Source organism: Athene noctua, chromosome 2 (genome assembly GCF_965140245.1).
Source record: "Athene noctua chromosome 2, bAthNoc1.hap1.1, whole genome shotgun sequence".
NCBI lineage: Eukaryota > Metazoa > Chordata > Aves > Strigiformes > Strigidae > Athene > Athene noctua.
Genome location: NC_134038.1, coordinates 50551047 through 50567191, shown reverse-complemented (window position 1 = coordinate 50567191; position 16145 = coordinate 50551047). Strand labels below are relative to the sequence as shown.

Genomic DNA, 16145 nt, shown 5'->3' with positions numbered 1-16145 from the left:
TGTAACATCCTTTCTGTCTCCATCAGCATCCTATGGTATTTGATCTCCCCAGGTCAATCATGGCAAGGTTGCTCCGTTATGCTATAGCCAGGATGGGAAAATTTAATATTGATGCCACTCCAGGAAAGGCTGACAGATGCCACTTTAGTAACCCCACGCTTACTTTTGTCCCGTACCATACTCTATAAGTTCATCCCCATCACCCCTCTGCCTTCTCATCTAGGGCTCTGTTTCAACTACATGGCAGATACCTGCTTTACCAAGGTACATGCAAAACCCCCAAGTCCCTTGAAATCTCACCTTGAAATCATCAGGAATGAGGAGTTTTGACGTCCTTAAAAAGTTCAAGATATATCTGAACATCTGCCCATCTCTGTCGATGAAATAATGCTGCTTGAGACTGTCGAGGACAATGGGCTCTGTGCCATCGAAAAGCCGGCCGATTCTGGAGAGGAAAGAAGAGGCAAGTGGTAGGGTCAGACCAAGCTTGGCTCAGCAGCCACTCCAACTGCCCTATGCTGTGAAACTCCCTCATGCCAGCTTCACTGATGCAGCTCTGCAGCTTCACTTCGTAAGAGAAGGGCTGGTTTCAAACTACAATTCAAGCTGCATGTTTTCCAGTGTGGCCTCAGAAACTTCTAAGTAGTACATCTGGAGAAGTGGAGGGGAAGCAGCTGGGGCAGGAGCCTCTTGCACCAGCCTTGCTCCCCAAATCCATCTCGTGAGATGACACCCCCTCAATTATTTTGGACACCTCTTGATACCCCCATCAGACAACCTCATTTCCACAGATGCACCTACCCCCTTGATTGACTCCATTCTGCTTTCCGGGGAACTGCAGAGTGTACCTGTTTTAGTTTGGAAATTGCACTTGGGAAAGGGTTTTTTTGCTTGTTTGCTTGAGTTTTCTTTGGTTTTAAACCCATTTTTTGGATGCCATTTACTGCAACAAACACTTGGACAGGCACAGCTGAGGAGGCAGCACATTGTGGGAATACGCTGGAGATACGAAGGTTGAAACATTTCAATACGAGATAATGATTTCACAGTAAAAATTAACTGTTTGTGGCAGGTATCAATTAGCGCACTCTAAAATAATCAAGGAAAAATGCCTCAGTTTTGAGAGACCGCCCACCGACCACCAGAACCACAGAGGCACACACACATTTTCTAGATGTGTGCCTCATAAGCCAGCTTTAGCTAGAGCAGTAGGGAGGGCTGAAAACTCTGAACAAAACCCCTCACCAGAGTAACACGAAATACACGTTGTATTTCTACACTGGGGCATTTGCAAAATGCTCCTGAGTCACTCGTGGTTTTGTAAGGTACAAGCCTGTCTTCCCACAAAAAGGATAGAGTGAGCACAATGAACAGTAATGGCACACTATTTTTGTTATGAAAGAAGCGAAGAAACAAGCATTCCCCACCACCAGTAGAATAAAACAAAACACCAACACCTCAGAAGTGAACAGAAATTCCTGGCTGCATGAAGCACCCCAGGGTGAGAGACATCCCATCCATCAGCCAGCAGAAAGGCATCTCCAGGAAAGGTTCAAGAGGCAAAAGACAGAAGTGGTTTCCAAAGAGGGGGAAATGGCAGGGCTTGCAGCAAGGTCTTGGGGAACTGCAGAGGGATGGGGCTCCAGGTGACCACATGCCATGTCGCACCCACAGCCATACACACTGTCTCTGAAAATGGCACAGGCAACCCAAATGAAGTTTGGAATGGTATCTGTGCCCACAGCAGGGACCTCTGGTAGTGCATCTGGTAATAAGCTGCGAACAGAATACAAGTCTCATCTATTCTTTCTCACCAGTTGGGAGAGATGAAGCCCAGGAAAGAAATAAAACCACATTAACCTCAAGTGGCCATTTACAATTCTGTAGGAAATGCCTGAATCAATTCAAGTTGCATGAAATCTGTAACATAAGGAATTAAATACATTTTGCAGAATGATCAGGTACAAAATATTTTTTTCTGAAAGCCATCCCTTACAACAATTCAAGCTTTCTTCCTTAGGTACTTGTTACTGCCTGCCCTGCTGCTCAAAATTTACGCTGTGACAGGCCATATAATACAGGTTCCTGTTCACTAGGTGGATGAGCAACATTTATTAATTCACTCGGCATTTAGAATTAATCTTCCCCTATACTCAAGCATGTCATCTTGGAATCTATCACGGAATTCACACACAAAACATATATATTTGACCAAGTCAGTCATTACCGAAATGTATAATTGTAATTGGTTTCTGCAGCATTTTCCTAGTTCTAAATTACTCCTATAATTACATATTTTAAACCTCTAGGCTTTTTGTCTTCATTTTATTAATTGTTTAGGAGAAGAACAAGATAGTATCAGAGGATGGAGCCTCTGACAAAACCGTAATGCTGACAAGAGTGCAGAGCCATCAGGAGTGCTACCTGGGACCCGAAAGCCGGTGGGTCTGGGCTGGGCAAGTTAACAGAAAGAGCAGCCTCAGTGCACCGCTGCTTTGCAGAGGCAGAAAAACCCAAGAAATTGCAAGTCCCAATTCCCCTTGCATCCCAGCCCAAGGATCACTTTGCAATACACAACTGCACCTTCACATGTTAAAACAACCCTTGGAAGGGCAGACCTCCAGCAGAGAGACTTCTGTAAACAAAATTAAAGCCCTTTTCCTTTTCAGATGGAAAAATATAGATTCCAGCTTCCTTCACATGGCTTCCAGGGAAAGACTTGAGATAACATGAGACTCAAATCTGGTGGCACAGTCCTTTTCCTAAGATACATCTGATACATCAGGAGAGGAGCCTGGACTAAGCCAGGATCTGTGGAAACACCAACACCTTCACCCTCCAGCTTCTCCCTGACTCTTGGGTTCCTGGAAGCAGCAAGCTCTCCACTGTGCCTCAATTTGGCAACTTTTCTATACAATAAGATTTGAGTAACCGTCCTCCCTGTCGCTCATAGCTCTGCTGGCTTTGCTGTTACTCCTGCTTGGTCTCACACTGCAATTATAAATGCTTAAAAGGCATCAATCCACTGCCACGAGAAGGGACTGTTAAGTCATGTTTATTATAACTTCCCAAGAAAAACTGAAAGATGTTTTTCCCCCCATCCCTTTCTTGACAATGTTGGCTGATGATTGGCAAAGATGACTTTAAAATTACAAATAATGTAATAGCTGAATGGATTTCCAATCAGGAAAGTGCTTTGAAGGTGGCTTGCAAAATAAGCTGATAATTATATGCAGAATTAGCCAAATATCAAGGGTAAAGGATAAGAAACTGTAGTCCATTTACAAGAAAATGTACTTCTGAAATATTTAATTAAAACTAACAGGCTGGAATTTCCTGTATATCAGGAAAATTAATGTCCCATGGGGTGAAAGTGCGACCTCCAATGGGTAATAATTAATGTCTGTGGCTTTAAGTATCATATTCCACTGTCAGAAATCGAATGCTTCAAGGCTTGAAGACATAACTGGTGGAAAACTCAGCTTTCATCAGAGAATCTGATTTTACTTTATGGACACAAAACAGGTACAGCTGAAAGCCTGGGTTTAGTGGCAAGAAAACAGCTGGATATGGAAGAGATCAATGTTTTACTCCCAGAAAATATTGTAGGGATCCTTCTCCCCACAGACCAGTGCTCCCATAGCAGAATTTCTAGATTACAAAGCTAGCATGGGAATGACATTGCTTAGAGGATTTTTCAAATTCTTCAGAAACAAGTCCTGTTTGTCAAGTATAAAAATATACTCAGTCTGCAGCAAAACTGTACACACAGTGTGTTTATAACCTTGCTCTCTCAGTGTATAAATATTTATATATATTATTATACACATAAAAAGAAAGACTTTAGTACATTCTGTCTCAGTTGAGAATTTGGGGAAGTGGCAATAATTTGGAATAAGATGGCCAATATTAATTAAACAAGTCAACTATCTCACAACTTCCTTAACACTAAGAAAAATGACACGGTTCTACAGATTGTTTTAGTGGCTTCAGTGGACAGAACTAAATCCTTCCCTTTTGTAATCAAAGGGAAACACAGCACACGAAAAGCTGCAAGCCTTGATGTTTGCGAGCATGCAGAATATTGCATTACTTTCAAACTAAGGTAGAAGTAAACCTTTTTTCCTCTGAGAAAATACAGATTCCTTATTATTTAATATATTTTAATATATTAAGTATATTATTTCTCATATTATAATCTTTATCAGAGGATACTATGATCACAAAACTAACGAAAAATCTTTTGCAATAACTATTTTCAACAGTTTTAAGCTCTCAGCTTTCCCTGCTCTCTGTATCTTTCGCAGAACAACAAAGAGGGTTCAGGAAAACTCCTGGTGTGATTCCTTTCAGTAACCCGGCAGAGGGAACTATGCAGCAGGAGGAGCATCAGCGATGCCCTGGCACCCGCAATCCCGTGCTAACAGCAAGGCACGTAATCGCCTGGGACTCCACTGAGGTCGGATATTCAGTGGCTGCCAAGGGGCAAAGCACTCGTGAAAACACATCTTTCTCCCTCCAGTAATGAATGACGTGGCAAAAAAAAAAAAAAAATTGATTTAGTTGAAATGTTACTCACCTGTTTGAAGCCACTGTGGCAAAGTGAGTAAGGGGTTTGGCCTTTAAAAGGGTAAGTGAATGCAAGCTTTACTATCACATCATTATGTTTATGTAGTTAACGGGAATGATTATTTAACACTCTGGGGTGTGCAGAGAGTGAGCTGGAATAGGCTTTTACTTTTTTTTTTCCCTCTGTGACTTTTTAGTCCACATTGTCCTTATTAATTTCTTTTCATTTGCTTTTACTAAGTGCTCAAAGGCAATTTGCATAAGAGCCTATTATAAATTAGATCTGTTCAATGGTATGCTCATCTCATGGCTATTTAATTTTACTTTCTCGTATGTCTAAATTATATAATTTTGCACTGTCCCCTAGAAGCTAGTACATGTGAAGAGGTATCTATGCCAGGGAGAAATATTATCCTACCCAAGTGGAAAATGACGGGGTTTCTATTCTTTTTTCAGGGGCCTACTTTAACAGTAACAGCCTGCTCTTCTTTTTTGACTATCTCACATCATTTGGATCCACAGCAACTGAATACCTAGCAATCTTTATAACTCTGCATAACAAAAGTTGGCTCATAAACATGATATAACAGAATAAATTTGTAATTTTCATGAACATATATTATGAAAACCGCATTTTAACCAAATACCCTGTTATAATCTCTTGCTCTCAGTGCCATTATAATTTGTTCTTATCTCTTCCTCCTTACATTTAATTTAAGGTTTCATGTCCATGAGTCTCAGGGATTCCTTGGCACAGACAGTTGCTACATTATCAGAAGAGACATGAATACAATGAGTATAAAGGAAAGGTAACAGGGGAAAAATGTATTAAAACATAAAATCTCATTAAACCTTCTATAGAAAAGGTATTTATATAGGAGCCAAAATGACAGAGCAAGAAGGATGTACAGGAGGAAGTATTAAAACACCAGTTGTTATGAGATTTAGAAGAAAATGTTACGTGGCATTTTAAAGAACAGATAAATCCCAAATACTGAGTAGAAGGATGTCAAACCTTTGTGGAAATATTTGCTAAAGATTAAAGAACTGAATCATTTACATGGTGATAATTTGAAACATCTTAAGATTTTTATTAGAGCATGGAAGTGAAAGAAAAGATAAGGGCAAGCTCAAAGGGCTAATAAAACTTTTAGAAGAAATGCAGATAGACAAGAAGTGGTGAATAGTCTTAAATGCAGAGTAAAGCATGTGAAGAACAGATGGGAAGGATCTGAAATGATGAGCGAGGTAGTATCTTCAGGGAATGCTCAGACACAAAAAAAACCCCAAACATGGGATTTGCTATAACCTGCCTGATCAGAGGCAGCACCAGGAGCAGAGATGAAAGCAAATCAAGACATATTACAAAATGAACTAATAGTAATTGGATCTAACCCACATGGACAAACTGACACATTAACTGGAAAAGAATAAATTGCACAACACCGTGTAGTCATGTTGCAGGAATGCTACTTACATGATAGTGAACTACAGCTTTCTATGCCACAGATGAGTGTGGAGATGATGAGACGTGTAAGTAAATGACAGCTGAACGAAAGAGGGTATGTGGGTCACAGGAAACATTGGAGTGAATTAAAAAATGGATGGTTAAAGCTCCAGAAGTCAGTAGCAAAACCCTAATATCTGCCTAAAAAGGACATCTTTTTCCAAGAAAAGTTAAAACCTCCTTTTCCTTGCTAAACAGGTGATTTAGCTACCTAGGAGATGCACACCAGAAATAATAATTACACTACAAAATAGAGCTAATAAAGTAACTCCCCCAATGTATATAACATACTAGTAGACAGCCTTACGGCGTGTGCAGGGTGCCTGAATGTCCAACAGAAGTACGCCAAAAAACGTAGGCTCTGTCACAGCCTTCTTCCAGGATGTTCAAACCCCCATTCCCAAACTCAGGACCATCAACCCAGACCCAAATGGCACTTGTAGAATCACTGACATTTTAGAAAAAAAAGGAATGAATAGTTGTGATGGGACATCAGAGCTAGTGATTCATGACCAGAAAACTAGATATGTGGGCAGATGGAAACCATCTCCCACATTGCACGACGGCAGCGAGGGTGAGGCCAGGAAAGCGCTGTCCCCAGACTGCGGATGATGGGCCAGGGAGTTTCTGTTTACCATAGACCTTCTCTCTCTGTTCTGGTATACCAGAGAGATACAGACAGATAAAAGGAACAGGCTGCAACCCAAATCTTGCATTTTTTCACACAAGGCTGGACAGGTAAGTGTTTTAAAAGAAATTTCAATACCATGGCAACCAAACCTCCTGAACCTCTAGATTGCATTACAGGCTTCAGATGTGGCTGAGAGGGGTCTGTCGTCTGCTCTCCAGCTGTTTTCCCCCCAACAAGACAGTATCCTCATCCCCACAATTCCCATCACTTTTGACAAAGTGAGGTTTCTCCACCTGAAGTTGCTAATATTTCTGAAGACATTGTGTCTATCCCTGACCCTCACAGTTTTGCTTGTCTCCAGACACCAAGTACTCCCTCAAGCCCTTTTGCTAACATACAGATCCATCTCCAGAAAACTTGAGTCTTGCAATCCCAAAATAGGCTGTTCCTTCAGCCAAACCACTATCTACAGAGCAGTACCACAACCCCTCTCTTCCTCCAGGACTCTGAGACACTCTGAAAAACATTGAACCTGGCTGATGCACCCTGCATGCCGAGTCAAGGAGACACGGAGCAAGGGAGGAGGCTGCAGATACCTGCCGCCATCCCTCTCATCATGAGAAGAGTTTTGTTTCAGCCGTTTGTGAGGACATCAGGCAATGAGTAGCTACACATAACGGCTCACCTGCATGCCCACTGCTCCATAGGCACAGCTTGACTACCAGCATTTTATGCTTTACATTGCCATCTCTCCTTGCTCTCTTCTTTTTGAGGCTTGCTCACGCACTGGATATACTGAAGAGCAGACCTGCAAGCCTTCAAGCCCCACATCTCCTAGGTTTGGTATCTTGAAAGTAAGTCCTTAAAAACTTTTTAGTTTTCCAGAGCATATCAAAACCACTTTTCCTAAAATAATTTAAACCAATGAAATGTTAAATCCATTATTCATGCAAATATTTTTTCCATCTCTGTTTTTTGTAACCAAGTTTTCTTGGCAATGATAACATTTCACAGAAAAATTAACAAATATTCTCTTTGCTTGCCAAGATAATTTTACTAAGCTTGAATCCGATTTCATTGAGGTATGTTATTTATGTTTTATCTTGAGGGAAGCTGCCTATTAAGTTAGTAGCAACCGTGTCCTTTTGCTTATGATACGGTTATTACCAAGTTATCAGGAGTACCTTTAAGTTATTAGAGTGCAATGGCAAATTAAGTACTTTGCGTCATAATTAGCTAATAACTTTTGAATTATATTTTAATCATGTTTAAGATGGTCAGGTTTGCTGTGAGTAAAGATAATGGAGGATAGGAGCAGAACCAGAATGTTTATCATTCAATACCAAAAGCCAGAAAGTAGCTAAACTGGTGGATGCGTAACATCCCAAAGGCCATGATAATCTATATATTCAGCACACTGAAGCCCTTTGCAGGCAGCAATGTGAAAAAGTAGAACTTGTGTCTCAGGATCATGTTTAAGTAAAAAGCAAAAATGTATTAGCTCCAACCCACTCTCCTTTGAGCCTGCCAGTTTTAAAAAAAGACATGGTAGCCATACCCATCTTCAAATCCCAACTGATAAACCTGTAAATGCAGATTCCACAAAGAGATAACACTGTTAAAGCAACTTAGAAAAAGCTACCAGAGTCATTTCCCTTTCACAAATCTGGATGTTGAGAAAAAAACTCAACCAACCAACAAAAAAACCCTTCTCAGAATGGGGGAAATTCTTTGATGCATTTCTTTGTACATCAAGTTTGCCCCTCAGCTTTCACGAATTTCATTCAAAACACTATTAGCTCTCAGTATTTACTCTGTACCCTCAAGAACACTCAGCATCAAAATTCCACATAGAAATCACTGGAAATTAGGAAACACTCTGAGATTCTCCATGAAATCCCTTAGAAAAGTAGCAGCAAAATGAGTTCTGGATCCAAAACCAACAGATACCCTGGAAGTGCTATGGTGTCGCTAACTGCCCCTCTCCAGAATGTTACTCTCGGAACCAGGCATCACACTTCATATGCCTGGAGCCTGTGCCCCTGTAAACAACAATCACTGCAATGAACCCATAATGAATCAAGCTTTCCAAGATCTTCACAACCCTGACTGCTTAGCCAGAAATCCTGTCTGTGTTGTTTTCTTAACTGCTGCCTCCCATAAGAGGAAGGACAACACGTTTCCATAGACAGGACAAGAACGTACTTGCCCTTCCCTTTGCAAGAGTTGCACAAACTCCTTCTGCATTGCATCCTACAAAGGCAAGAGACTGTACAACTAACCTCTGCGTGCTGTACAGGGCTCCTAAGGGGATTTGCTTCTCAAGAAAGAGTCCACTTCTACATTAAAGCCTAACTAAAAGCTTCTTGTTAATAAATAAAATTCAGGGAGAGAAAATGCTTCTAAAATCTTCAGTTGTTAACTACAGTGAGCCCATGCCCCCAGATTATTCCATTCTGGGCTCTGGAGGATAGTGTTGTTCAAGTATTCTTGAACATCCTCACTCCTCTGCTCTCAATGAAAGTCACTTGCAAAGTTCGTAACATCCTTCTTAAGTGCAGTTCATGCAGAGGACAACAATTTGCTACTGCTAGGTTGTGCAGCAGAAGCCTGTAAAACAGATTAACAGGTTTCAGCCCTGCTGCTGAACTTGCGTTCGGGCTGTCACAAGACAAATTTGCCAGGGAAGGTGGAAAGGGTGTGTGGCTTGCCTTTTTAAAGCCCTACAAAAATAGACAAAGGAAAAAAAAAACATATAAAGAATGTTATTAAAGTAGTCAAAACAAGCTTCACAAGTTAAGATATGTCAGATATTACAGACTCTCCTGCAACTATCATTTACAAACCTCCCCCTGCGTGAAACACTTTAGACTCAGTCTTTAAAGATCTGTTGGTTTTCCACATCACCTTCAATTCATCGCGCAAGCTGAGGATAAGCCAGGGTTGTACAGAGTAGCGGACTGTTGCCCATGGGACCCCTGCTTCATCTGTTGGAGGAGTAGGGGAAGGTCTAATGGATGAGGAAGGGGTTGCAGGAAGGAAAACAGGTAAGGCAGATGGGCCTGCCCTGGAGAAATTAACTCTGTCCCAGCACGTGCCAGATTTCCTGTGCAACGCTACCACTAAGCATGCCTGCTTTATTTTTTCGAGCTCCTTCGAGTGAATCAAGAAGGTACTAGACTAAGGAATGCTGCAAAGAAAGCATGCAAGAATGACTCTTCAGAACAGGACTTGAATAATATGCAGAAAATACAGCCCAAGGACACATGCTGAACTGAGGAGGAACAGGCGATGCTGATGACCTGTTTAGTAATTAAGCACCACATTTCTCTGTGCACAGCAGCAGGCAATCATGTATTGGAGATGGTATTACTATTATACACATAAACCATGAAGATGACAAACTAAGGTTACCCTGGCTGCCCTAATAATGTTCTTTTCCTATAAAGCTGACTTTAATTGCAATGAGAGAAACTGCAAGGCCAGCTACACAATAACACATTTATTATACTCAAACATTTGTGTTTTGCTTTACTACTCTGCCCACCTGCTTGCAGATTCCTCCACCTAGACTGAAAATGGTACATCCAGGCTAACATCCTAGATTATAAATTCTTTAAGAGAGCATGAGAGCATACACAACAGAGGCAACAAAACATGGGTGTTATGAGCACAGAATTTAGTACGTGAAGCACAGGATTGCACACTACTATTGTTTTGATTAACTCTAACTTACATACATTACAATTACACTGCTGTAATTCCTAGTGTGGACACACATAGGTGCCTACATAGAGAGACGTGTTTATACCTGTATAACTCATTCTCATACATTTACATGTTTAACTGCTTCCAGTGCTAGAGGTTGAAATGATTTAAGCATTTCAGTCACCAGGAAAATCACACCACTAACCAAATCAGTTCAAACAAAACCTGTGTGCTAATCAGTTAAGAGGACAGGAAAGTCCACCTAAAACAGCTTAGACAGTGGCTCTGAGCAATAAATAACGCTTACTACATAGGTTAAAAATGCCAAAGCCACACCTTCACATTCTGCTGGTGGTGGTGGTGGTGGTAAAAAACACACAGATAACATTATTTCCATTGACAATATTTACATATACAAAACAGTGGCTTTATTGTTTATTAAATTAGATGCTGTCAGGGTGTAATCATCCCTGCAGCCATACCAAACCCAACAGTAAGTCAGATGTATTTCTGTGGAGGAGGTAGAGAGAAGAAAGGAAGAGAACTGAGATACAGTACAGAAGCAACATAGACCCATAAATAGTGGCATAAGGAATAACTAATCCATGTATGTGAAAACAGACACTGTAATTGCAGCCAGTGAGATCCTCAAAAATACCACATGACAAAACCAAGTGTTACATCATGGTGCCTTCAGTACACGACAGCCAGGATATGATTCAGCTGCCTAAATAGAGGTATCTGGTGCCACTTGAGATGCTCTAGGGTATCTCCCGGGACTCCTGAAGGCTGGGGGATGGCACAGGGTGCTCTCCTGGCACTGATGCTCTCCTGGAGCAGCCACAGGAGTCAAGGCAGGAACTGTGCAATGGGCACTTAGCTGCTCATGTTAAAGTGAGTATATTCCACTCACAAACTGAGCAGAAACTAGCTGTATCGAAACCCATATATTAAACAAAATCTAACACTACTCTTCCTAGATACTCACTTCAATAGAAAATCAGACTTTCCTAAATAAAAAATGTCAAGTTTATATGATATGAAATTGGGAGAAATAGTTTGTAGTGCTCCTAAAATGTGTAGGAATTTGTAATGTTTTTAATTCAGGCACTATTTTACCCTGCAATTCAGGTTACCCTCACACAGAGGAGCTGACTGTTCTTAGCTTCTTCCTGAGTTGCACTTTACCAGCGGAAATACAGAAGAGTGCCATCCAAAGCCGTATCATACTGCAAGTGCGTTAGGATCCCCATTTCCCAACTGCAGGAGGTCAGCGCAAGGGACTGTGTCAGCCAGGGACAGTCAGCCTCAAGTATTTTAGCAGTGTTGAAGGGACCGGACTCTAGATCGAGCTACAGCCAACAGGCAGCCACAGACACCTACGGAGGGCAGCCCAGCCTACCCACACAGGACTGGATCACGTTCCACATACACCTCCTGTGCCACTGCACTGGTGATCGCGCAGCTGAAAAATTACGACAGCTCTGTCATGCAGCAACTAACAAATTCTGAATGCAGGCAAACAAGCAGGAAACGATCGTATAACTCCATCAGTCTGGAGGATTTGCAATAGTGAGGATATAGATCTTACATCTGTTGTGATCTTCCTGATAGAAACCAACACAATCCAACAGCCAAAATTTTCCCGTGGCAATTCCAGGCTGTTCATAAAGAAGTTGTCTACCAAGCCGAGCACTGCTTTTAGACTAACAGAAAGATGTTGATCATGGAGCAGCCTACTGCTTGAGTTTGTAGATTTTCATTATTTCACTCAATTTTGAAGCCTTTCTTTAAAAAGACAGAACCAAATTTAACTACAGTTGGATTAAAAAAGGGGAAAAAAAGCGCCATTCCTTAAGCATCTTTCTGCATCTGCCCTTGTCCCCGGACATTGGTATGCACAACTCTCCTATCAATAGATTAAATGGCAGCTTGAATGAACCATAACTGGGACTGAAAAAAACCTGATCAACAACCAGCACAGGTATGTATGCCAAAAGGCTATAACTCTGTTACCAACAAGAAGAAAAAAAGCTAACAATTTAGTGAGAAAAATCCTGAATTTCAGAACTACAGTTTTTCAGAATAATGCAAGTTCCCATATGGGCAGGTTCAAGGAGAGAAAAGGGTTTCAAAAAGTTCTCCTCTTCTCTGTGCTTGCTGAAAATAAAATATGTTACAAAAACATGCATTACCCCCTCCACTTGTGCAGCTACTTAATACCAATATTTTTGCTCTGTTTCTGAACGTAATGAAATTTTAATTTAGCAGAAATCCAGGTGTTTTGGTAGATTTCTGATTTTTTTCTCTTGCATCACCACAAGGCACAGATATAATTGTTTTCTACTATCTTTACGGGAGATCTACAGAACCACATTATCAAAAGGTACAGAAGCCTGGAAATAGTTTGGGGTAGTAAAGAGCTGCACTGTTTCATCAAAACTCTCCACCCCCACCTCTCCAGAAGCCACCTGTGTTACAATAAACAGTTTGGGGCTATGGGAAGATTCTGATTAATTCTTATTATCTTCCTAAAAAACTACTTTTTGAGAGTTTAGAAGCAGGCAGAAGCAAATTAATGCAATGAACGGAAGGGATCTGGAGAAAGAGAACATCTTGAAACAGCCAACTGACTATGGAGCCAGATCATCTAACCATATTCTCTTGCTAACCACCACATGCATGAAAATCTGTATTTATTTGCATTAACCAAGCAGTCCCACGATGAAAAACTACAGTGCGGTCCTTGGTCACCCACTCTTGCACAGCTTTTCTTCCCTCAGTGTATACCACACCATGCTTACCAAAAAAAAAAAAAAAAAAAAAGAAATCACAGGAGGTGAAATGGACCCGGGTGTCCTGTTGTGAAGCAGAACCTGCTGATGAGCACCAGCTTCATGATGGGTTTTAACAGGAGGGAGAAGGCACCTGACGTCAGACTGGGCTCTGTAATATTACCACTGATATTGCAGTGATGTAGTCAATAGAAAAGCAGCAAGGTGACTGAGATTTGCTTGCAGATGCCTCCGTCAGATGCTTGCCCCAAGCGCTAGTGCTCATCAGCTGTGCCCATGACCCCACACCATCCCTGCATCCAGCAGCCCACCCAGAGATTCAGCTGCAGTGGGCAGCAGCCGCTCAAGCACACAAGTGATCTTTGCTGCCTCTAATTGCCACCAGCCACTACCTACCTGCTTTGATGTTAACAGACCTCTGGCAGGGATATGCCCCAGGGATTTACACTGCTGTAAGGAAGGAAGGAGTCTATGCCAGCAGTGCAAAGACATATCAGTGAGAACACTGACTAAGACTTGAGCCTCACAACAGACTGTCAAAAAGAAGGGGTATTTCTCCACTGTGCTTCAAGGGCTGGTTGATCTTCATTGAAAATCCTCTGCTAAACAATACTGAGGGGTACAGAAACCAGCCAGCGTATCACTGCAGATAGCAGCTCAGGCTTCTTAGCAGGATCAAAGTCAGGCAAGACTTTGTCTGTGAACACAGTCAAAATTAAATTTCCCATCTAATTTTGGGTCCACATCACTGGTTTATTATTTATTATCACTGGACACTTAGGCAAGACAAAGCAGGGGCTTCACCTCAACCTCTGAACCAGGGAAAGCTGAAAGGAATGCATTCCTGCTGGCTGAACCCTGCAGAGTCACTTCTTAGCAGGCTCTCCCCTGCACTACCCACCCTCCCACTCTGCTCCCTCACCGCTGCAAGTGTTCTGTTACTACAGCAGAATAATGTTAGGACAGTGATGAGGAAAATAAACTCTGCTATGATGGATATGCCCTCATTTCAGACGTACATTTAGTCAGCAACGTGCTACAACAAACTTGACCTTTATCAGGACTAGATTTCCCTGACTTCTTTTCAGGACCTCACCCCATTTATTTTGTTCTGTCAGCAGCCTCTGCAATTTCCAACTGATAAAGCTTTCATCACTGCTCACCTTTCCCAGCGGAAGCATGCTGCAAAGAAAAATACTCGGGCATGCAAGGTCAAGGGACAAAGTCCTTCCCGTGGTCCCTCATAGCAACAGAAAGGTCCCTTGGAAGAAATGCTCCCAGAGGAGCTGTAGCCAAGCTGTCCCAATGGGGAGCACCCTGCCACGCCCCAGCAGAGCTTCTGCAGGCTCAGGGACAGGTTTGGAAGTCAACATGACTAATTTTCTTCTTTGGATGAGAACTGTGCTACCAGTTTTATGCTTTTTGCATGGTACAGAAGCCTGGTTTATGTTCGTCACTCCCAGGGCCCTTCATGTTTGTCATGTTTCCAGCACTTCATTAAGAAAGAGAAGGAAGAAGGACTCACACCTCTGATTTAACTACTTAGCATTTTAATAGGAAATAAAGTGACCCATATGGAAGCTAAACACAATTGAAAGTCACAGTCATACCAGCTCCTTCTATTTTCAAACCAATGATTTATGCCTTGCAATGATACCAGACAAGCAGCGACTTCCAGTAACATCCTTTTCACCCTTCCTTTTGTTGAGCCTACCAAAAAGAAAAGCATGAAACATACCTGATTAGGGCTTTTATTTCTACTTCCCAAGCTGGGAATTAAACACTCACCTGGAACCAGACCTCTGCAGTCCAGAGAGCAGCATCCATTCAGCTTCAGAGCGCTACACCATTAATCCAAAGCGGAAGCGGGAAAGTGCAATTGTAGCTCTGCTGATGAGTTTATCAGGGTTAGCTACTAAGCAAGAAAAGACTGGTATGAAAGTCATGGCCCAAGGCCCAGCTTTATGAGACAGCAGTATTAGAAACTGGGAAAATGAGAATGCCTGATAAAAAGTGGAGCCTCCAAATACGCTTTAGCCACAGAAAAGCAGCAGATTTTTTTTCCTCTCCCTTTCCTCTGAGTTAGGTCTTCCATGGGGGAAATACAAGCAGGGAGGTACTTTTCCTACCACCACTCCCCAAGCTTACATCTTTCTAGAATAACATTTACCACCACTTCCCTACTAGTGTATTGCCTTTGCACCAAAAAGACGGACACTGTCGCAGGGTTCACCTCTGTGGCAGCATGCTGGAGCCAACGTGACTCCCTACCGTGTTACTGCAGCAGGGACGAAAACTGCCATGAGCAGGGGTATGGCACGATACCTTTGTCAGGTTTTGGAAGGCCAGAGGGAAGATTAACATTCAGAGGAGCTTATTCATAGGAGAAGCTAGTAAAGTAAAATTAAACCTTAATATTTTGTAAGGGATGAGGACACTGGTTTTGAAAACATTAACAAAACATGAGGAAAACCTACTAAAAGTCAGACACTGGCCTATCAGAAGCCAGTCATGATGGGCAGTAAAATGTTTGGAAAAACTAGAAGAGGACAGTAAATACAGTCCACATGTTTGAGCAGTATACACGCTAACTATCTACTTTTCATACTCTTGATGGTGACTTCAGCTGCATGCAGCTGTATCCACAGCACTTGGAGAACAAGCAAATCATCCTGTTTCAAACATGAAGCATGAGCAGTTTCATGTGACAAGCTCCAAGTATAAAATTTCTTTAAAAATAAATTTTTCTAAAACTCTGAAATTGTACTCTAGTAAACCAGAATTTAATAGCACAAATCAATTGGGCAATAGCTTTTGATGCTGCAGAAGTGTTAGTGGTAGAACACCTAACATCATAGTGTTATCTAATCTCTCCCCAGAAGTCAAAAATTGTGACTAAACCCTTCCAACATAGACATAGCCTGAAATTCTATGT

General features: G+C 41.7%; 1 protein-coding gene across 8 annotated transcripts in view; it reads right to left on the bottom strand.

Moving 5' to 3' along the window:
• Positions 1-16145, bottom strand: part of KCTD1 (potassium channel tetramerization domain containing 1) — a 102986-nt gene that overhangs the window by 7989 nt on the left and 78852 nt on the right. For all 8 annotated transcript variants that reach the window (XM_074899040.1, XM_074899038.1, XM_074899041.1 and 5 more), the window contains exon 3: positions 301-445. In XM_074899040.1, the coding sequence (XP_074755141.1) occupies positions 301-445 (145 nt within the window). The remainder of the gene's footprint in view (positions 1-300; positions 446-16145) is intronic.